This window comes from Sciurus vulgaris (assembly GCF_902686455.1).
Source record: "Sciurus vulgaris genome assembly, chromosome: 9".
Lineage (NCBI taxonomy): Eukaryota > Metazoa > Chordata > Mammalia > Rodentia > Sciuridae > Sciurus > Sciurus vulgaris.
In genome coordinates, this window is record NC_136469.1 from 91,657,263 (window position 1) to 91,680,371 (window position 23,109).

The 23,109-nt window shown below is 34.4% G+C and overlaps 1 protein-coding gene across 4 annotated transcripts in view; it reads left to right on the forward strand.

Moving 5' to 3' along the window:
* The window catches only part of CENPC (centromere protein C), an 82,146-nt gene that overhangs the window by 52,170 nt on the left and 6,867 nt on the right, over window positions 1-23,109 (forward strand). For 3 of the 4 annotated variants that reach the window (XM_079152978.1, XM_079152979.1, XM_079152980.1), the window contains 7 exons: window positions 3,312-3,600; window positions 5,098-5,244; window positions 5,597-5,679; window positions 17,741-17,800; window positions 19,968-20,072; window positions 20,829-20,957; window positions 21,793-21,888. In XM_079152978.1, the coding sequence (XP_079009104.1) occupies window positions 3,312-3,600; window positions 5,098-5,244; window positions 5,597-5,679; window positions 17,741-17,800; window positions 19,968-20,072; window positions 20,829-20,957; window positions 21,793-21,888 (909 nt within the window). Of the gene's footprint in view, window positions 1-3,311; window positions 3,601-5,097; window positions 5,245-5,596; window positions 5,680-17,740; window positions 17,801-19,967; window positions 20,073-20,828; window positions 21,078-21,792; window positions 21,889-23,109 lie in introns of those variants that run through there. The other variant, XR_013766031.1, reaches the window with a different exon arrangement.

The following is a 23,109-nucleotide window of genomic DNA, read 5'->3' on the forward strand; positions in this document are numbered from 1 at the left end:
GGACAATGCAGATAAATAATTCATGCAGTGATAGATGAGAAGGAAGAACAAAACAGATAATGTATGGAGATGGGAAGGAGGTGACAGGGATGGAAGTGAACAAAAGGATAGAATGTGATACTAGTTTTATTATGATAGTATAAGAGGCTATTATGATCTCTCAGAGCCCATATATGAATAAAGGGAAAGAACTGTACAGATAACTAGACATGGAGCATATCAAACCAAGGGAACAGTAATTGTAATTCTTGATGGGGCATAGTTGGCATGTCTGATGAACTTTAAGAGGGCAAGTGTGGCTGGAGCTGAGTGAGCTAGGGAAGACAAATTTGGACAGGCAGGCCATGATAAAGAGTTTAGATGAAATGTATTGAGAAACTAATAGAAGATTAAACAATAAAGTGGTACAGTTGACTCATCTTTTAGAAGGATCATATTTACTGCTAAGGAGGGAGGAAACTAGGGCAGAGCAAAAATGGAAACATGGCACAACTGTTTGAGGAGGAGGATGTAGGGAAGAGATGAGTCTTGTTGGATTCAGGATATTTTTGAAGAAAACCTGAAGGAAGTATAGGTGGATTAGAATGAGAGAAAGAGCTACTGTTTACTGAGATTAGGAAAAGAATGAGAGAAAAAGATTTTGGAAGGATTTTAAGATTTCAGGTTTTCTTAAAAATATATATACATACATACATACATTTAGTTGCCGGTGGATATTTATTTTATTTATTTGTATGTGGTACTGAGAATTGAACCCAGTGCCTCACATGTGCTAGGCAAGCGTTCTACCACTGAGTGATGACCCCAGCCCTGATATTAGGTTTTTATATGTTAATTCTGAGGTGTTGTTAGATACCAAAATAGGTATTTTCAGGAGATATTTAGATCAATAAATGAGAGACTAGTACAGATATGGTACTACATCTGTGAGGACTTGTTACTCTGAATTACTCATAAGAACTTCTATAGAATTATCGGGATCTTTGATTGATAGCAACAAGTATTATTCTATTGCAACTCTCGGATTTCAGAGTCAGATCTGAGTTCAATATATGACTTCTCCAACTTGGTAGATTATTTTCTTAATTTCTCATTGTTTAACATTTGATTTGCCTTCTTGAGTTTTTATAAGAATTAAGTGCAATTGATATAGTAGATTAAAATGCTAACTACTGAAATGTTACTGCTTTGGGGAACTCACTTTTCTGCTCCCAGGCTACCTGAAATACCTTATTGTGAATGAGTATGCAAATATGTGGGTAAAGAAAAATCATACTGAGCTTGGGTAAATGTACCAGAATTCTGAAACTTACAAAAGACTTTTTTAACAGTCTTAAAATAGAAGTTTCATTTCTGATCACGTTGGGAGTCACAAAAACAGAAATGTTTATCACTCATGTAGTGCAAAATCCTTCATCTGATGGAAAAAGAAACTGAAATCTGAAGTCCAGAAATAAGAAACCTTGACTTACATGTAAGCTGCATATAGTGCACACATGGCATTTCTGCCTTTTCATATATGTGAAAATATATTTATTGAGTCCTTGTTTTGAGGCAGGAATGGCATAAGGCACGGTAAGTACTATGGTAGTACAAGTGAGACACTAGAGTAGAAAACTTAAGGAGACACCTTGCCTCAGAGTAGAGTTCAGGCTCTTACATGCATGACCCCAGAAGTGATTACATTCTTTAATTTTCTACCCAAGTCTACACAGTACTGCTTTATCATAGTGCAACCCCCAATGGTACACATTAGGAATAAAAAAGTAGGTAAAATACAGTCAATTTCTGGATCTTTAGGAATTGTCAATCTGCTGGAGGAGAGGGATAGAGATAAGTAAACAGTTAGATATGTAATAAATATTATCAAAAGATTAAGAGATAGTTACACTAAGACTTGAATTAGTGAAAGGTTCCCAAAGGGTGATTTGGAAGTTAGCTAATTGGATGGTGTAAGGAGGAAGGATGGCACATCTCAACAGAAGTAGCTTATGCAGGGATCTGGAGCTGAGGGCTTGATTTTTTGTTTTGTTTTTGTTTAGTATGTCTCAGAATAATCTAAAAGGCTTCCTAAAACATTTCTGGGCCCTGCTGTGCAAATTTATTTCTTTTGTTGGAGCTAGAGCCTGAGAATTTGCATTTCAAATTCCCGGAAGATGTGTGGTCTTTATAGTATAAAGACCACATTTTGAGAACAAATGCATTGCATATATTTCTGTACTGCTGTTTTTGTTTCTTTGAAACGCGATGGTTGAAAGTTTTAGTTTATGAAATAAACAAACTACATGTGGAATTAAATTGATGTTAAAGTACTTAGACTTAATTCTGAAGCTGTAGATATTCATTAGAAGATTTTCCTTTTTTTTTTTTCCTTTGAGATGGGTTGTCCCTTTATTGCCTAGGCTGTTCTCCAACTCATGAGTTTACATGATCCTTCCCCTTCATCCTCTTGAGTAGCTGAGGCTACAGGTGTGTGCCACCATGCAGAACCTCTTACTAAAGAATTTTAAACAGGGTTATAACAATCCTATTTATGTTTTCCAAAGATGATTTTAAAGCAGTGTAAAGAATGGCTTGAATACAAGGCTACAGAAGGGTAAATCTGATAAAGAGCTTTTTTAGTAATCTAGAAATAAAAGGATAAGGGCTTCTACTAATGAGAGTCAGGAGAGCTTAAAAGAAGCACATTTGAGAACCATAGAGTGGGACTTGTAACAACACATCCCATCATTACATACAACTAAAATTCACCAACTTAAAAGTGGAATGAAAATGAAGAGAGCAGGACTGATGGTATTTAGGGACTGATTGTGGGTAAGGGCAAGAGTCTTGGATAACTCTGATTGCTGATTTAGTCATCTGGGTAGTTAATTTTACTTCTCATAAATATAGGAAATAAAATGGGAGAAAAAGATTTAAAGATGAATGGTGATGGATATTATTGGTGTCAGCATATAAATATCAATTCAAGCTATGAGTAGAAAGGTTCCCCAAAGAAAGTATATAGAGTGAAAAGTTATAGCTAGAGTCTTGGGAAATACCAGAATCTTAAGGATAGTCAGAGAGTTGTAGGTAAATACAGAGAGAAGGTTGTTTGGGAAGCTTGTGATGCATTTAAAGGGTCTGGTGCTTGTCTTTCTAAATGGAATTTAAGGAATTTTGAAAGAACTTAATGTGGAAACAAATTTAGCCAATGAGACTGGTCTGTGTGTACATGTTTATATGTAAATATGAATGACATTGGCATTTTAGTGAGCCAAATCATCTGGACATACATTATGACAACTTTAAATTTTCATCAAATTCTTCAGGTCCTGTTCATAGCAATTCTTCAATAAAAAATGAATTATCAGTGTATCACAACACTGGACAAAAATCTGCGAAGAAAACAAGTCAGTCATCTAAGAATGCTGGGAAAAAAACCATTCCATCAAAAAGGCAGAAGACAGCTACGCAAGGCAGCTCAAAAGTACAGAAATTTTTAAATGGTAAAGGTTCTGAGAGTATTATCAACCATGAAAAAATTTCCAGTTCCCAGAATGAGCCTTTGGAAAGTGACAAAGCTAACCTGGCTAAGAAGAAGAATTTTAATTGTTCTGGGTAATGTCTGTTACGTTTACAATATTGTTATTGTTGTTCCACATTTAATATTTTGTCTGTGTTATTTAACCATTTATAGAAAGAGTATCAACATAAAGGGCTCTGTACTCTGACAGATCTGGTATTAAATGTAGGCTCTGCCTTGAACAGAGCAAAATAATATTCTGATCTTGTTTCTTCATATTAATATAAGTAATAATACGTAGCACATAGGATTGTGAATGTTAAATCTAATGAAATATTATCTTTGCCCTAATTGCTGCTTTTTAAAAAAACTATCACAAAAGATGCATAATAAAATTTGTCTTAATCATTTTTAAGACATCTCATTTTTTAAAATGAGATGAATGTAATGTCAACTTGAAACATGTAATTTTCCTTTTAATCTAATAGTTAATATTTTTTGAGCACCTACTATATGTACTGAATGATTTACTGAATGATTTTTAATGACTTCTTATGTGTCCTTACAACCTGTTGAGCTAAGTAGTGTTTTTATATATTCTTGCTCTTTGCTATATCATGCATTTAACAAATACTTAATGCATACTCTTAGAAACAGCAAGGTACTGGGGATTAAATGGGGCAATAATTGATTAGACAGGACTAAAATATGTTTTGTGTATGTCATTTTGGTATATATAAAAAAAGGTGCCATATCCCCAAGTTTTAATTTCTTCAGATCATTTTCATATCTAACTTGCGTTGTTGTTTTTTGGTACTGGGGATTGAACTCAGTGGCACTCTACCACTGTGAAACATCCCCACCCCTATTTTGTATTTTATTTAGAGAGAGGGTCTCACTGAGTTGCTTAGTACTTCAGTTTTTACTGAGGCTGGCTTTGAACTCTCCTGCCTCAGCCTCCCGAGCCCACTAGGCCACCGTACCTGGCCTACCTTCTTTTTAAAGGAATGTTACTAGATTTGGTTTCATTTAAGTTCTTATTTGTTGGTATATAGTTGTTCATAGTATTCTCTTACAGTTAGATTTATATCTTTTGACTCCAGGAATAAACTTTCAAAAGGAATAGTGTATCTTGTTTGCATATATTTGGGGTAAATTGATCAGCTGGAAACTACCAATGACATGAGCTGGGTTCCTCTGAGGACCCTAGGACCCACTTTACTGCTGACTAAGAGTATCAAAGAAAATTATGTTGCTTGTGGTTTCTCCTGTAAACTGTGATACTAGACTAATTTTAGAATATACATTATAACCTGTGTGCAGATAATGTCTTTTGATGTCCTTCCATCATTACTCCCATCCTAGTTAGGCTAAATTTGCTCTAGTTTTCCTTGGAATTTTTCAAATTGGAAATCTTGATAGGTTCTAGAATCAGTTTTTGACCTGAGCCAGTTGTAGGTCTCAGGACCTGAACATGGTGAGCTGAAATTTGTTATAGCCAATGTTACATTTTTATATACCCATCTATGTATTGTTTTTGGAAGAAATATTATTTGAAGATGTGTGAACAGTTTTAAACTTCATTTTTGTAGAATTACAGGGCGTTACAAGGATCAGCGTGGTATTATGACTGCACAAAATGTTCATTTAAAATCTCAGACCAGTGACCATACTTGCAAGACACCAACGGAGTCTGATTTGGATTCTGGAGAGCCTAAAACTTCAGTTTTAGAAGAAAGGTATGTATGTATTCTAAGATTAATAAGTTTTACTCATTATATTAGGTACCCATTAATATGTAACAGATTACCTCAAAACTTAATTTTGTTATAGACGTGCAAGGTTAAAAGGTTATGAAACAGTATTTATTATGTTTAACTGTCAAATATGGGATTAAATTGTAGTCTTTGTTTTATGTAGCAAGTAATTGCTTTCTTGGTGATCTGTAATGTAACTACTGGTTCTATAAGAAAAACACCTATGGTAGTTTTAGGAGAAAAATGATAATTAAACTTGGATACATTAAAAAAAAAATATATATATATATATATATATATATAAATAGGTTTTATGATTCATTTATTTTTTAAGTGGACCATCCAGGCTAAAGAACTGCTTAATGGCTGGGAAGAGGAATTCTGATGTGGGTGATGAGGAAGTTCAGGAAAGTTTAGGTAAGTTATTGTTTATTTTCTACTGTATTTTTATAGAATTATGTATATATCATAAGGTGTACCATGTTTTATTTATTTAAACTTTCACTGATGGGAAGTATGTATTGAGTACCTTCTCCTTAGAGACTTACAGTATATTTAGAGATTTGTAAGAGAAAGAAAACGAGTGACAGTTCTTTCTTTTAAGTAGGGCATAATAAAATGTTGGCATGTAAAGTATCTACTCCATTTTTAAGTTGATAAGGGGACACATGAAGCAAGGTTAACTATCTGTTGGTGGATACTGAAGCTGGGTGACTGTATTTGGGGTTCATTATACTGTTTTCCTCTTTTTTGAATAGTTCTGATATTTTCCATGTAGATTATTTAAATACCTCATTGTAAAAAAATGGTTCTTTTTAGTTATACATGATGGTAATATCAATTTTGACATATTCGTATAAGCATGGAATATATTTTGTTCTAATACAGACCCCATTACCTCTCCTTCCCCTTCCCTCTCTCCACCTCCTGCTTCCTTCCCTTTATTGATCTTTCTGTTATTTACCATACTTATTTTTTCAATTACTTTCTAGTGGAGAAACACAATGATGAGATTTATTATGATATAGTCATATATGTACACTGGAGGGTTATGTCAGATTCATTCCACTATCTTTCCTTTACATATCTCCCCTCACTTTCCTTCATTCCCCTTTTTCTACTCCCCTGAACTTCTGTTCCCCTCTGTGTTATTCTGGGTTAGCTTTCACATATCAGAGAAAACATTTGACTTTTGGTTTTTTGGAATTGACTTATTTTATTTAGCATAACAGTCTATAGATCCATCCATTTACCAGCAAATGACATAAACTCATCCTTGTTTATGACTGTGTAGTTCTCCATTGTTTCTGTATACCACATTTTCTTTATTCATTCATCTGTTGAAGGACACCTACGTTGGATGTATAGCTTAACTATTGTGAATTGTACTACTATGAACAATGATGTGACTATGTCACTGTAGTATGTTGCTTTTAATTCCTTTGGATATGTACTGAGGAGTGGGATCACTGGGTCACATGGTGTTCCATTCCTAGTTTTTTGAAGAACCACCATACTGCTTTCCAGAGGGATGGCATCAGTTTGCAGTCCCACAAGCAATTATGAGCATCTTCACCAACATTTATTGTTGCTTATGTTCTTAATAATTGCCATTCTTACTGGAATGAGATGAAATCTCAGTGTAGTTTTAGTTTGTATTTCTCTTAATTGCTAGAGATGCTGAGCATTTTTGCATGTATTTGTTGACTGTTCACATTTCTTCTTTTGAGAAGTGTCTCTTCAGTTCCTTTGCCCAATTATTGATTGGGTTGTTTTTTTTTTCTGTATTAAGATTTTGAGTTCTTTGTATATCCTGGAAAATAGCACCTTATATGAGGTGCAGATGGTAGATTTTCTCCCATTCTGTAGTCTCTATCTTCATGTTCTTGATCTTGTTTACTTTGCTGTGAAGAAGCTTCTTGATTTGATGCCATTCCACTTATTGATTTGTTTTTTAATTTCTTGTGCTTTAGAAGGTTTATTAAGGAAGCCAGTACCTGTGCCAACATGTTGGAGTGTTGGGCCTGAATTTTCTTCTAGCATTTGCAGGGTTTATGGTCTAACTGTTAGGTTCTTGATCTACTTTGAGCTGAGTTTTGTGCAGAGTAAGAGATAGGGGTTAAATTTCATTTTGCTACATGTGGATTTCCATTTTTCGCAGCACCATTTGTTGAAGAAACTGTTTTCTCCACTCTGCATTGTTGGCACCTTGTCTAGTATGAGATAACTGTATGTGGGTTTGTATCTGTGTCTTCAGTTGTGTTCCTTTGGTCTTCAAGCCTCTTTTTTTTTTTTCCTTGCTATTTGTTATTCTTTATTTAAACTCTGGATTCTTGTTTCCCAGATGAAAAGAGTGGGGAGAAAAGAAAAATGGGGCGGAGGAGGGAAGGAGGGGTTGAGAGAGAGAGAGGTGTTTGTTTCATGGGAAGAGTCTCTGGGACTCCCTCCTATTTCATGTTTTCCTTGAAGATCCTTTAGGAATCCTCCACTGTGGGACGGACAGATGTGTCCTACTGCAGGTTTGACATTTGACAGCTGTCCAGGAGAAAAACGTTCCACTTTTCCAACACCATCACCTATTCATGCCGTGCCACCATTGTTTGCAGAAGGAAGGAGAGAGAGCTGAATGTCCTGGGATTCCAGGCTGGCTGAGAGAGGAGGATATCAAGTTTGATGTCGCATGAGCTGTTGTCTTTCTTCCTGATTTTAGGCAGATTCATCTGTCCTTGAGTGTACACCCACCATAGGAACGAAGTAATCCACATTCGGGGGATGGTATTAGAGGATCTCAGAAGTGACTAAGTCTCAAAGTAACCAGTAAATTATATCCCATGATTGATTCAGGTCGGGACAACTGGTTGACCTCGGTCCTTTTGAGAGTACTGGTCCACCTGTTTCATGACAGTCTAAACCTACCTCAAGTTCCCTATTAGTGGGTGAACAATCCAACGCTTGGTGAATTCTGCTTTACAGTGATAGGAAGAGCTGACATCGAAGGATCAAAAAGCGACTTCGCTATGAACGCGTGGTCCCCACATGCCAGTTATCCCTGTGATAACTTTTCTGACACCTCCTGGCACTGTCCCCGGAGCGGTTCGCGCCTGGCTGGTGCGCCTTCATACCTCTTTTGATGCCAATACCATGCTATTTTGGTTACGGTAGCCTGTGGTATAATTTGAGGTCTGGTGTTGTGATGCCTCCAGCTTTGCTTTTCTTGATGAGGATTGTTTTGGCTATTCTGAGCCTCGTATTTTTTCAAGTGAATTTCATGACTGCCTTTTATATTTTTGAAGAACATTAGAATTTTGATGGGGATTGCATTGAATCTGTATAGTGCTTTTGGTAGCGTGACCATTTTGGCAATATTAATTCTTCCTATCTAAGAATACGGAGGGGTGTCTTTCCATCTTCTAAGGTCTTCTTTGTTTCTTTAGTGTTCTGTAGTTTCATTGTAGAGGTTCTTTACAAGCTCTTTTGTTAGATTGATTCCCAAGTTTTTTTTTTTTTTGAGGCTTTTGTGAATAGGGTAGATTTCCTAATTTCTCTTTTAGCCGATTCGTCATTAGAGTTTAGAAATATGATTGATTTATGGATTATTTTATAGCAACACCCGTATATTCAGCTACTTTCCTGAATTCATCATTTATGTGTCCTACAGATTTTTTTGGTGGAATTTCTTTGGTCTTATAGGACCATGTTGTTGGTAAACAGAGATAGTTTGAGCTCTACTTTTTGTCTTTGTATCCTTTATAATTTATCTGTCTGATTGCTCTTGTTAGAGTTTCAAGGACTATGTTGAATAGAACTGGTGAAAGAGGGTATTCCTGTCTTGTTCCTGTTTTTAAAGTGAATGATTTCAGCTTTTTTCCATCCACAATGATGTTGGCCTTGGATTTGTTTTATATAGCTTTTATGATGTTGAGGGAAGTTCCTTCTATCCCTGTTTTTTCTGGCATTTTAAACATGAATGAGTGCTGTATTTTGTCAAATGCTTTTTCTGCATCTTTGAGATAATCGTGTCATTCTTCTATATGTTTATTTATGTGGTGAATCACGTTTATTGATTTCCATATGTTGAACCATCCTTGCATTCCCTAGGATGAAACCTACTTGATCATGGTGCACTCTCTTTTTAAATGTGTTTTTGTATGCAATTTTTTAGTATTTTATTGAGAATTTTTGCATCTATGTTCATCAAGGATATTGGTCTGACGTTTTCTTCCCTTTATGTGTCTTTGGCTTTGGTGTCAGAGTGATACTGGCTTTGTAGAATGCGTTTGCAAGATTTTGCTCCTTTTCTATTTTGTGGAATAATTTGAGGAGAATTGGTTTTAGTTCTCTTTTAAAAGTCTGGTATAACTCAATTAAGAACCCATCTGGTCCTGGGTTTCTCTTTGTTGATAGACTTTTGATGGCTTCTTCAGTCTCATTACTTGAAATTGATCTGTGTAAATTTTCTGTATCTTTACTTCAAATTGGGTAGGTCAATCATCTCTAGGAATTTGTGGATGTCTTCAAGTTTTTTTGTTTATTATAGTATAAATTTTCAAAATAGTTTCTGATAATCCTCTGTGTTTGAGTGGTGTTTGTGGTGATATTTTTTGGGTTATTAGCTTGAGTTTTTTCTCATCTTTTGGTTAGTTTGGCTAAGGATTTATCAGTTTTATTTTTTCAAAGAACCAAATTTTTGTTTTGTTAATTTTTTGAATTTTTAAAAATCCTAATTTCATTCTGGTTTCATTTATTTCCTGTCTTCTACTGCTTGTAGTTTTGATTTGTACTTTTTTTCCTTTGACCTTGTGATACAATGTTAGATTATTTATTTGGTATCCTTCTATTGTTTAACTATATGAGCTCAATGGTAAGAACTTTCCTCTTAGAATTGCCTTCATAATTTCCAGAGATATGTTATATCATTGTTCTCATTAAATTCATTTAAGATTTTTTTTTTATTTCACCCTTGATTTCTTTTGCTTATCCATTCATTCATTCAAAAGTGTCTTAATTAGTCTCCAGGTGTTAGAGTGGTTTCTTTTTTTTATCTTATGGATTTGTAATTTCATTTAATTACTACCTGCTAAAATGCAAGATAATCTGTTTCTCTTTTTTAATTTGCTAAGATTTGCTTTGTGACCATAATATGGTCCATTTTAGAGAATGTTCCATGTGCTACTATGAAGAAAGTGTATTCAGTCATTGATGGATGAAATATTCAATAGATGTCTGTTAAGCGTAAATTATTAATTGTATTTTAAAATTCCATATCTTTTTAATTTAGTTTTTTTGGGAACCATCTAGCCAGTGGTGAGAGAGGTGTGTTAAGTCACACAGTATTATTATGTTCTGGTCTATTTGATTCTTAATATTGGGAAGGATGTTTGATACATAGATACTCCATTGTTTGGGGTGTGTATATTTAAGATCATTATTTCTTCTTGTATGATTCCCTTAAGCAATATGAAATGATCTTCTTTGTTTTTTTCTGATTAATTTCGGCTTGAAATCCACTTTATGTGATATGAGAATAGTAGTAACCCCTGGTTGTTCACAAGATCCATGTGATTGTATGTTTTTTCCCATTCTTTCACTTTCAGTCTGCAGATGTCTTTGCCTATTGGACGAGTCTCTTGGTAACAGAACATTGTTGAGTCTTGTTTTTTTAATCTAATCTGCCAGTCTATATCTTTGGATTGATGAGTTTAGACCATTTATGTTTAATGTTATTATTGAGAAATGATTTTTATTCCCTGCCATTTTGATTTATTTCTGGGGTTTAAATTGAATTTGAATCTCCATATATTGACTGCTCTTCTAGTGTAGTTCCTCCCTCTGCTGGTTTTCATTTTTATTTTTAATTTCTTCTTCATGAAATATTTTATTGAGTATGTTTTATAGTGCGGGCTTTCTGGTTGTGAATTCTTTTAACATTTGTTTTTATTCCATCTTTAATTCTGAAGCTTAATTTTGTTGTGTATAGTGCTCTTTCAGAGGTGGTATATATTATTCTAAGACTGCCTAGCTTTGAGAATCTGGTTTGAGAAATCAGTGGACGTTGATTTTACCAGATTGGTTTACCTCCAAAGGTGACCTGTAGTTTTTTTTTTTTGGTTTGTTTTTTTAACTGCTTTTGAAATTCTCTCCTGTGGGGGTCCTCTCTGCCACATCTCACGTGGAGGAGGAAAGGGTTAACTGCCAGAGGAGAATGTTGGTAGTATTTCTGGTACCCAAAAAACTTATCTACTCAAATGAACACACAAAAACCAGTACTCTTCATGAGAGAGGGGGTGTGACGGGTCTGACCATACAAGCTTTGGCCTCTTACAATAACAACATGGAGTCATCCAACTCTCTTTTATTTCTAGACACACAGGTAAAGGGGGCAAGGACTGGGAGGAGCTTGTTTTGTGATGAACAGGAAAGGGTGGAGTTAGGAAGCCATCCTCTTGGGAAAATTTCAGAAGGAGACAGGGGGAACCACTCCCATGCAGCACCACATACAGCAGTTCCTAGAAGCCAGGCCTTGCGTCACATGGCTCAACCTAGTCTGATTCTGCTCAATAATGATGACTTCCTGCACCATCCTTATTCTGTATATTAGACATTTTCATAAAAATGTGTCTTGAAGTAGATCTGTTATAGTTTTCTATATTTGGAGTCATGTATGCCTCCTGTATTTCTATTTCCAATTCATTTTTACATTTTGGAAATTTTTCTAAAATTATTTCGTTGAAAATATTGTGCATCCCTTTAGTGTGTATTTCAGAGCCTTCATCTATCCCAATGAATATTAAATTTGGCCTTTTAGTGTTATCCCATATTTCTTAATAATGTATTCATGGTCTCTTAATATCCTTTTTCTATGGTCAACTTTATTTTCAAAATTATATAATTTGTCTTGAATACATGAAAATTCATCTTCCATGTGGTCTAGTCTATTGGTAATGCTTTCAATTGTATTTTAAAATTTGGCTTATTGATTCCTTCATTTTGTGGATTTCTGATTGATTCTTTTTCAGAACTCTGTCTCCTTATTGACATGATCTTTAACTTGTGTATATATTTTTTAATTTCACTCCTTTCATTGTCTTTTACCTCATAGAACACTTTATCTATGAATTTTCTAAATTCCTTCTTAGACATTATCTTCCACTGTTATGTCAATGTGTCTGTTGTTGAGGCTTTTGGGGTTGAGGGAATGGTTTGTTCCCTTACTTTTTCATATTGTTTATATGTCTACCCATTGATCAGTATGGTTCAGAAGCAACAGAATTTCTACCTTGTGAACTTGTAGTATCTGTAGGCTTTCAGTACCTCAGAGATTATGGAGAGACAATCGGTGCAAACAATATACAGCATTAAAGTAAATACTTGGTTCCTATTATGATGTCTATAATTTTAATTGGCACAATAAACAGAAGTGGTAGGATCAACAGTTGCCATCAGTAAAAATAGTAATCATGTATCTGGCATTAAATCAAGCAACAGGTGTCAACTATGGTGTCTCCTCCATTAATAATTACAACAGCATTAATAGTGTGGGAAAGCATTCTGTAAACCAATTAATGATAAAAGATGGTAAGAACAGAGTTAATTGAGAGGAAAAAAATGTGATAGGTAGGTAGAAAAGAGTTTAAAATTTCAAAAGGTGAACAGAATGCAGAAGGTAGATGGGATGTGATAGTTATGGGGAAGAAGGAGTAAAAAATAGAAGTAAAAAATTAAAGGAATAGTGAAAGAGAACAACTGAATTTGTTAGCAAATGAAAAGAGAGAAAGAGAAACAGCTAAATGAAAAACCAATATGAGACAAAACATAAATATACTAATCAAAAGTGCTAACCCACAAATCAAAGCAAGGAAAAATAACTACATTCCAAAAATTCTAGAAATGAGGAAATAAAAAACAATGTGTATGTATAAATGGCCATGAACCACACACACGTATATACAAAGAAGGAAAAAAAAAGATTTTTAATGAAAAAATTAAGTGATCAAAATAGAGAATATATGTTTACTATCTATGTCTTTCATTTCGTTTCTTCTTGTATGTACTGAGCACAAGAATAGAGACCTATATTGTTAAACACTTCTCTTTTTGTGTTGTTCACTGAGTTGCCAGTGGAATTAAAAAGTTCTCAGCTTCCCTTTTTGGCAATATGAGGTAGAATGGGATGAAAAGTACTGTCAACTTGAGTTTTGGCTGCATAGACCAATTTGATGCACTCCCAGGGTAGCAGAGTTCTCACAAGAGTGATAAGAAATATAGCCTTACTCTAGCTTACCATCTTGCTTCCTTAAATGCATCTTAATAGAGTTTTATATATAAATTTTTTTCATGGTCATAAAGAATATAATGTTTTGACATTTTTTTCTTTCTTATTTCACTAATTTTTTTTTACTTTATAATCCCCCATCTTTAAATTTATTTCATTATTTTTCTCTTTTAACTTGAACACTTTCCATATTTCTTTTACTTTTTATTTGGTAAAGAAGAAACAATGAATATATCTGAGTATAATTTTGGCTTCATTTTATGTGTTGCTATGTAGTATTACTGTAATATACTCTTAATTTACTGTGATAATTTTCCTTTGACCAAGGAGTTACTTAAGGAGTAAATAGTCAAGATTTTGGTGTCCAGAGACCTGAGATTAAATCTATTATTATTATTATTATTATTTACCAGCTATGTTATCTTGAGTAAGGCATTCCATTGTTTTTAACTTCAGTTTCCTTATATGAAAAATGGTGATACCAATTCCAGTTCCATAGGTTAATTTATCTGGCATATGCTGGATATTATTCTCAGTGTTGGTATTGTTTTGTTCTTTTATTTATATTTTCCAGTTTCATTTCACTGTTCTGGAAAAGTTGGCTTTTATTATTTTTTTGTTTGAATTGTTAAAACTTTTTTGATGGGCTTTGAATTCATGATCCTCCTGCCTCAGCCTCCTGAGCTGCTGGGATTATAGTTGTGTGCCACCACACCATACAGTATGCTTAGTTTTTTATAGTTTTTCTGTAAGTACTTTTAAAATAGTATCATTATTTTGTTATAATGTATGTGGATATATTTTTTGAATACATTTTGAATATGAAATTCTTCAATATTTGTGGAATATTATGGAATACTTATTATATATTCTGTTGGGGGCTAGGATGTCACAGTAGATAAAAGAGGCAAAATATTCCCTTCTTTGATCTTACTTTCTAGAGGGGCAGGACAGCAGATAATATTAAGAATATAGCAAAAATTTTGATTTGTTAGATGTTGAGATTGGAAAAATAAAGCATAAGTTTTAGGGTAAGAAACAGAGGTTACATTCTTTAGGTTAATGTGGAGAGAGGGCCTCACTGAAAAAAGTGATCCATTTGAGTAAAGGTGATCAAGATAAGACAGCAAACTATACAGCTATTTGAGTAATTAGAGTCCCAGAGGGAAGATTAAGGGCAAAGATTCTGATGTAGTAAAGATTCTGTCCTGGAATATCAAGAAGACTAGGGACTTGAAGAAAGTGAGATAGTAGTAGGAAATGATATCACAGAGAATCAAGGTCACATAGTACATTAAAGGATATTATAAGGAATTTTGGCTTTTGCTAAGAGAGATGAGAAACTTTTGGAGGATTTTTGTGTAGACATAAATCACTGTAGTCATCCTTGGGAGTGGACTAGATAAGGTTGAGGGAACACAGGAAGTTTGGAAAGCAGGGAGAATAATTGGTGAGATGTAGAATCCTGGCAAAAGACAGTGGGTGGGATAAAAACAGATCATGTGTGATAGGAATGGAAAGTGGAGAGCAGTGGTAGAATTTTTTAGAAATTTTAAAAGGTAGAATCCATAGAATTTCCTGATGAATGGCATGTAAGACAATAGAAGTACCAGGAAAAACTTCAATGATTTCGCCTGAGCATCTGGGAGAATGGCACTGTAATTACCTGATTAGTAGACTCTTAAGGAATAAGCATGTTTAGGGGGGACATGTTAAATTTGATATTACTCTGATTGTATCCTTCCTTTGGACTTGAATTCTGTAAAGGACTGCTAGAGTTGAAGTAAAATGTTCCAATGCAGTTGTCTGTTTATTTCTCCTGGTATTTCCTGCAGTCTTTGTTACATATCTTTCAGTACAGTTATTGAGCAGGTAATGTTTTGGGGTGCAACTTAAGAACAGACCAGTCACCCCTGAGAAGTCCAAATTTGAAAGTCTTTATTAAGCTGGCCGACTGTCTCACACAATGCCCCCAAAAATGGCTATTGTAGCACCGACCACAGGGTTGTAGGGGTTCTTATAACAAGAATCACATCAATCATAAGTGTCTGTTGCTATGATTCAAAATTATACATTAACATCATGAGATCATCAACAGAGGGAGAAGTGGGTCAACATGACCCTTACCTAGGTACAAACTAAAGAATGGTTGCTAACATCCACACAGTCACTATTTACATGGGATAGTTTGAGTTCTCTTCCTATTCGTATCCCTTTAATTTCTTTAGTCTAAGTGCTCTGGCTAGAGTTTCAAGGATGATGTTGAGTAGATGTGGTGATAAAGGGCATTCGGGCCTTGTTTCAGTTTTTAGGGAGAATGCTTTCAGTTTTTCACCATTTAGAATGATGTTGGTCACGGGCTTAGCATAGATAGCCTTTACAATGTTGAGAAATGTTACTACTATCCCTATTTTTTCTAGTATTTTGAGCATGAAGGAGTGCTATATTTTATCAAATGCTTTTTCTGCATCTATTGAAATAATCATGTGATTCTTTAAGTCTGTTGATATGGTGAATTCCATATATTGATTTCCGGATGTTGAACCAACCTTGCATCCCTGGGCTAAAACCCACTTACTTGATCATGGGGCACTATCTTTTTAATACATTTTTGTATGCGATTTGCTAAGATTTTGTTGAGAATTCCTTTTGGTGTGAATACCTGGTAGACAGAGGTGTTTGCTATTCTGGTATCAGTGCTTCCCTAGTCCATTATAATGCTAACAGGGACACACCTGTAGAAGAAAGGACACAGGAGTTGTAGGCACTAGTATAGATCATGTCCATCTGGTAGAATACATGTCAACTTTGAATTCCTGTGAAGGAATAGTTGCCTGTGGTGGCTTCCCTCAGCAGTGATACCACACTTGTATAGCTTGGTCCTGAACTTTGGTAGGCTCTTTGTGTTACGAGCCAAAGGGAAAAGCCAAAAGTGCCTTTTAAAATCTGTGTCTCATCTGTGGGACCTGGCCAACTAACATGTACCTTGGGGTAGGGGGCATTTTTTAATCACCCATGGTGTGTTACAAGGAGATCACATTGTAAACTTCTCCTCATTAGGTTAGGCACTGGAGACTGAAGGCTGCTGCCACCTCCAAGTAAACCATGTTTAATGTCCCAACTGTACCTCATATCTTCCACCTGCAGGAATCCCGAATCTGATTCCTAGGATCTGAGTCTCAGCCCAGTAGGGCTTTCATGATTTTATAGTTAGATGCAAGCTGCTGAACTAAGTCATCTGAAAGTTCAGCTGGGCAACCAGTCAGAATGGCAGGAATGGTGAGGCCCACCATGTCTTTTCTTCCACACGGCCATCTTGGATTTCCTCACAGCCCGGCAGCCTTTGTTAGTCAATCTTCATATAATATTATTTTTCCCCCAATATGAGATCCCTGGAGGAACCTGTATATTTAAGGACTTAGCTTTCAAAGTCCTAAAAAATCAGTTGTGTTGCTTTCTATTAGTGAAGTAAGTCATAAGCACTGTAGAGGTTCAAGAACGAAGTGAGTCTTTGCTTGTCGACAAAGAATACTTGTGCATTGGAAGGGAAAGAATTGATGGTAACTATCTTTTTTTTTTTTTTTTGTGGTGCCGGGGATTGAACCCAGGGCCTTGTGCTCACAAGGCAAGCACTCTACCAACTGAGCTATATCCCCAGCCCACGATGGTAACTATCTTTAGTGCATGTATCATACTTAAAATTGCGAAATCCAGAGTTTATGGACATGAAGTGTTCCAGTTACATATCGCTTCATAACCAACCACTCCCAAAACTTAGTGACTTAATACGCCTATTGATTTCTTTGCACAAGTATAGGAAGGGATAATTGAGGTTAATTGAGGATATTTGTGGTGTTTTAGAATTTTAAAGATAAAGTTGCTGATAAGTCATAGATCACATAATTCGCTTATTAATTCATTATCATGCCCTGAATTTTTATCCACCAATGGCCTATTGCCTGTGTCTGTGAGCAGTAGAAAATTTGTTTAGTTGTTGTTATTTTTAGATGTGATACTTTTAAGGTATGTTCGCAGTAGCACTGTTTTTCCTTAGTTTTTATTTCTATGCAATGAAAACAAAAATGTAATAAAATGTATTATCAGGGCAGTACTTAAAATATTTACACTTAAGTTGGCAAAGTGACATACTTTATCAACATGGAATTAACAGACATTGCTCATGATACTATCTTTTGCACTTTTCAGATGACTCAAGACTAAAAAGATCTAAAGTAGCACCAGAGAAGAAGATACATCACAAATTAAGTAAAATAATTTTCTCTCGTAATACTTCCATTAAAGAAAACTAATATTAAATTTATTTCTAAATATAGCTTAATTTTTTGTATGCAGAAAAGTAATATTATTTGGATTTCTTTGTAGATAAATTAAAATTACACATTTAGTTCCCATGAGTGTCACAATAAGTCATCATAAGCCACTGAATCAGTCCATTTCCCATTTATAAGTTTTGTAACCACCTCATTCTGCCCCACAGTAGGTAAGGATTTTTTGATCTTACATACTCAAAATTAAGAATTCTCTCAAAGAAAATGTAATTGCTAAGTAGATGATATCCCTGACAGCTTCTTCCACTTTTGTCTAGTTCATTCTTAAATAAGAGGAGTAGTTAGAATGCTAAATGGGCAGAGTTGGGCACTGTGAATCCATGAAGAGATTTGTGTGAGGATTAAAAATCCATGGTTCCCCAAAAGATACTTACCAGTCAAGATTTATGGGACAGCCCATGTTTGTGTCATGTTGGCTTTCTGTGCCATATATTAAACATAATGTCTTAAATCATAATATAATCACAGTGACACCCCACTTCTGTAGACATAGTTGTTGATTAGAAGAAAGTTGTATAGTAGAGAAAGAAAGTATAGTAGAGACCTGTACTTAGAGAGGAGATGATACAAGGGTCTGAGACTCATTGCTCATTAGCTTAGGGTATATCTACTACATATTTCTTACATGACAGAGAATTTTTAAGTGCTTAACTAAGGACTTTTGTAATACCTTATAATCCTGGTTACTTAATAAAATTGGGCTTGGTGAAGAGGAAATGGTATAGTGGGGAAGAAAGAGGCAAAAGAGAGGTAATAAAAATAGTTTAAAATATGTCATTTTTTTACCAGTGGTATCTTGATAAGGGATATGTTTTTTATTTTTATTTTTTGGCAGTGCTGAGGATTGAACCCAGGGCCTTATGCCTGCTAGGCAAGCGCTTTACCACTGAACTATAGAACTGTACCTCTAGCTCCAGCGATATCATTTTGATATAATCATAGAGAAATGAGACTTTGATTTTTGAATATCAGGAATGGGAAGGTAACCAATATTAAAGTGAAAAGGCACAGCAAATCATTGAAGTTGCCAAGAGGAGAATAGATAAAAGAAATGGCTATTCAGTCAAACCAATGAAAATGAAGACAAAGAGGAATCATCAGTGTAAAATAACTAGTTTATATAAAGTAAGATGGTTGGATGTGGTGGTGTACACCTTTAATCCCAGCAATATTGGGAGCCTGAGGCAGGAGAATTATAAATTTGAGGCCAGCCGCAGCAACTTGTTGAGGCCTAAGCAACTTTGTGAGACCCTGCTTCAAAAAATAAATTAATAAATAAAAAGTACTAGGGATGCGTCTCAGTGATTAAATGTCCCTGCATTCAGTTTCTGGTACCAATGAATGAAGGAGTGAATGAATGAATTAAAGGAAGCAGGTTGTTCAACTGAATAAATGTGAATGATTGAATTTCTCTAATAAGTCAGAGATTGTTGGGTTTGGTTAAATAATATAAACCAATCTATGAGTTTTGAAAAATACTTAGGTTTAAAAAAATTGTAAAAATTAGGGAGAGTAATATAAACAAAAAGAAACAGTCTAGTTTTAATATAAGGCAAAGTAGGACTTAAGGTTACAACTGATGAACGTGATAAGGAAGAACATATAAAGTAAGCAGTTTTAAGAGGACAGAAAAACTATAGACTTGTGCACCAAACAATTAGCAACTAATATGCATAAATAAAAATGACTAGATAAAGCAAGAAAATTTTCATTTAAACAATTTAATTAGAATGAAGATTTTAATAAATTGCTTTCAGAATTGAATGACTGTTCAACAATAAAAGAGATAAGAACATAGGATTTGATAACATAGCCAACAAAAACTCTATTTAATATATGGAACTTAGGTTTTTCAGATAACATTGTTAACTCTGGGTATTAAGAAAGTTTTATGTCTTTGCCAATCTAGAGGCCTAATTTTTTGCTGGCTTTTCTTTAGTCATTATCCCAAATGTATCAATTTTTTTCTTGTTTTTTGTCTAGAACCATTCATGTTTTCATAGGTAATATTAATCTTTCTGCTGCTGAGTATTATCCAACTCAGCATTTATATACATATATTTTTTTCTGACAATTTTTTATAGTTTTGCCCTCCAACACACCAAATGTCCGCAGGACCAAGAGAATACGATTGAAACCTTTGGAATACTGGCGAGGGGAGCGAATAGATTATCAAGAAACACCATCAGGTAAAACCTAATTTACATTGTAGTGTAGTGTCTGTTACAATAAGAAGAATAAATATAACTTATTTGTGATTACTATGTGCCAGTCACTGTCTTAAACATTTATGTACGTATACTTTATTTAATCATCATTCTTCTCCCAATGTGATGATAAGAGGATTCAAATCCATATTTGTTTGATTTCTATAGAGATGCTAATTTTTTTCTCTTTGGTAGCTTTATTTTTGTATATGGCTTTGTAGAGTATTGTTACAATTTTATCTGACAAGGATTTTAATTGCATAAAATATGTGTTGGTTAGAGCATGATTAAGATCAACTAATAAAGATATTTTATATTATTCGTGCCAGCCATTTTCTTATCCTATTTTTCTACAAAATGATAGAGGTTGGGTAAAGAAGTACAGTGTTTAAGTTATTTCCTTCCTTTAACCGATATAGCCAAGTCAAAGGCACTCATATGTGGCTTAGTACTTGTAGTTCATTACTAGCTTGTCTTTTTTTTTTTTTTTAATTTCTTTTAAACCCTCTATTGATGACTGTTGATTCAAGGAAGTAATAAATATTCATCAGTGCTCCTAGATTTAGTGTTAAAGAGCCAAGTGCAATTGGTTATTTATTATTTGAACTACTGGAATGTAGTAACAGTAGTATTTTCTTTGGTTCTTTGAAAGGAAATGTGTCATATTTAAAGAGTTTTATTTCAGGCTTTTTACTTTTCCAGATATAATATTTTATCTTTTTTGTTGTTAAATTTCAGGAGGATTTGTGATTGGTGGAATACTGTCCCCAGATACAGTATCATGTAAAAGAAAGGCAAAAGGAAACATGGGAAGAGTCAACCAAGTAACTAATAGGAAAAGGATCTGTCTTGATAATGATGAAAGAAGTATGAACTTATTTTTGAAAGTAACTTTTAGATTTTATTTTAAATGACATAGTACTTTGAGAAGAACCTCATTTCAAAATTTGAAATTTACCTCTAAAACCTTCAGACATAATGCTATAGGTAAAATTCACTTTTTAATGTCCACTTTTCCCCAAATTTTGAAAGTAAGCTCTTTTTATTCTTTAAAAAAAAAAAAAAAATCACTGAATTGGGTGCTGTGGTGCATGCCTGTAATCCCAGTAATTCAGGAGCCTGAGGCAGTAGAATCACAAGTTCAAGACCCACCTCAGCAACTTAGTGAGGCCATAAGCAATTTAGTGAGACCCTGCTTCAAAAATGAAAAATAAAAAAGGGTTGGGAATGCAGTTTGGTGGTAAAGTGCCCCTGGGTTCAATCTTCAGTACCAAAAAAGAAAAAAAAAAGTCACTGATAGCATAGTATAAAATATTTCTTCATGAGTAAATTACCCAGTCAAATGAAACTTCAGTTATCCATACTGAAACTATGCTTATAGTAGACATATTAATGAATTCCTTCTAAAGTGTGTTGCATGTCTTAGGGAATACACAGAACATTATTTGGCTTTTTGATGTTTAAGAGTTGACATGTTATAACATCTTTATAGAGAATTGGAAGTTTAGGATGTTTGCTTCTATTTTAAATCACTGTGGGGTTTTTAATTAGAATTTTTATTAGAGTAGTCATTTATAAATAGGAAGAGTGTTATGGGTTTGACAGTTTATAACGTCTATCGCTGTATTTTATACTGTACTTTTTTACAATTGAGAATAATTTTAAGTAACTAATTCGTATTTCATTGGTATTTCTTTTGCAGAGAATAGATTAGTAGTAAATATGGATATACCTCTAGGAGATCCTTTGCAGCCAACACTGGTAAAGGACCCAGAAACAAGAGAGAATGTTCTCATGGGTAAGATTAAAAATGATACAGAAAATATTTAATTTACCAATAAGTAAGAACAAACTGTTGGCTTGATGATTGATCTGCAAACTTTTTTTGCACAGTTCTTTTAGCACTCAGTTTCACTTCTAATAAGCAGCCTATATGAGGACAACTCTGGGAAAGCATTGATTGCAGACAGCCTCCAAGGACGTGTATTATCATGCATTTGTCCTCTGGAGTACAGGTGCTAACACTACCATCAGGAGTGTTCTCTACCCCAGTGGGGTAAGACATATGGTTGTAGGGACTTTTCATGGGGAATCTTTTCAGGTTAACTGGCAGATCCCAGGATATACTCTTACTGTGGGACTAGGCAGAAATTATTGGCACAGCTGTCTTCTGGGCCTTCGAATGCCAATAATGGTACCTGGCTGTGAAACCTTTGTGAGGATCACTGTCAAGGGCATCAATCAGCCATACAAATGCTAGCCTTAACTTGAAGGCCTGTATAAGATCCTAGAAGCCTCATACATAGGTATTAAACATTTAGTTTCTGGGAGAACATAAGAGGTTCCAAGGGACATGTTATAGTGCAGTGGGGGTTTAGAGAAAATTTAGCTTTTTACCAACCAGGCAATGTTTATATACATATAAGAAATACTTAAATAATCTTAATTGTTATGAACGTACCAGTTAGTACGGAAGACTGTGTCCTAAGTCAGAAGACCATTAAGGCCATTATGGTATTCCCACTTAAGATTTTGGCTATGAAATAGTTTCCATTTGATATCTTATGTCTTAGCTAAACTTATTTCTACATTGATATTATTTGACAGCAGAGGTAAAAGAACAGTATTTTGTTTAGTGTAAAAAACATTGCTATTTAAAAAATGTTTTTGTTGGGTTTTTTTTTTTTTTTTTTTTTTTTTAGTTATACATAACAGCAGGATTCATTTTAATACCCTTCTATCAGTCATGCTTCTTAGTTTTCTTATTTTCAATGATTTCTCATTCTGTAGTTTTGCTGTGCTTTTTCTGTAAGTTTCTCTATTCTCTTTTTCAATTCATTAACTGTGTCTTTAGCTTTATAAATTTATATTTAATGTACTTTTTAAATTCTATGATCCTAGTTGGTCCTCTTTTGACTTGTATTTAAGTTAAAATATTCTATGTTCTGGTTTCCTGAATGTTATTAAATTTCTTTGATTAAAAAAAACATTGCTACACTTGAGTATGTTAGAAAAGTTG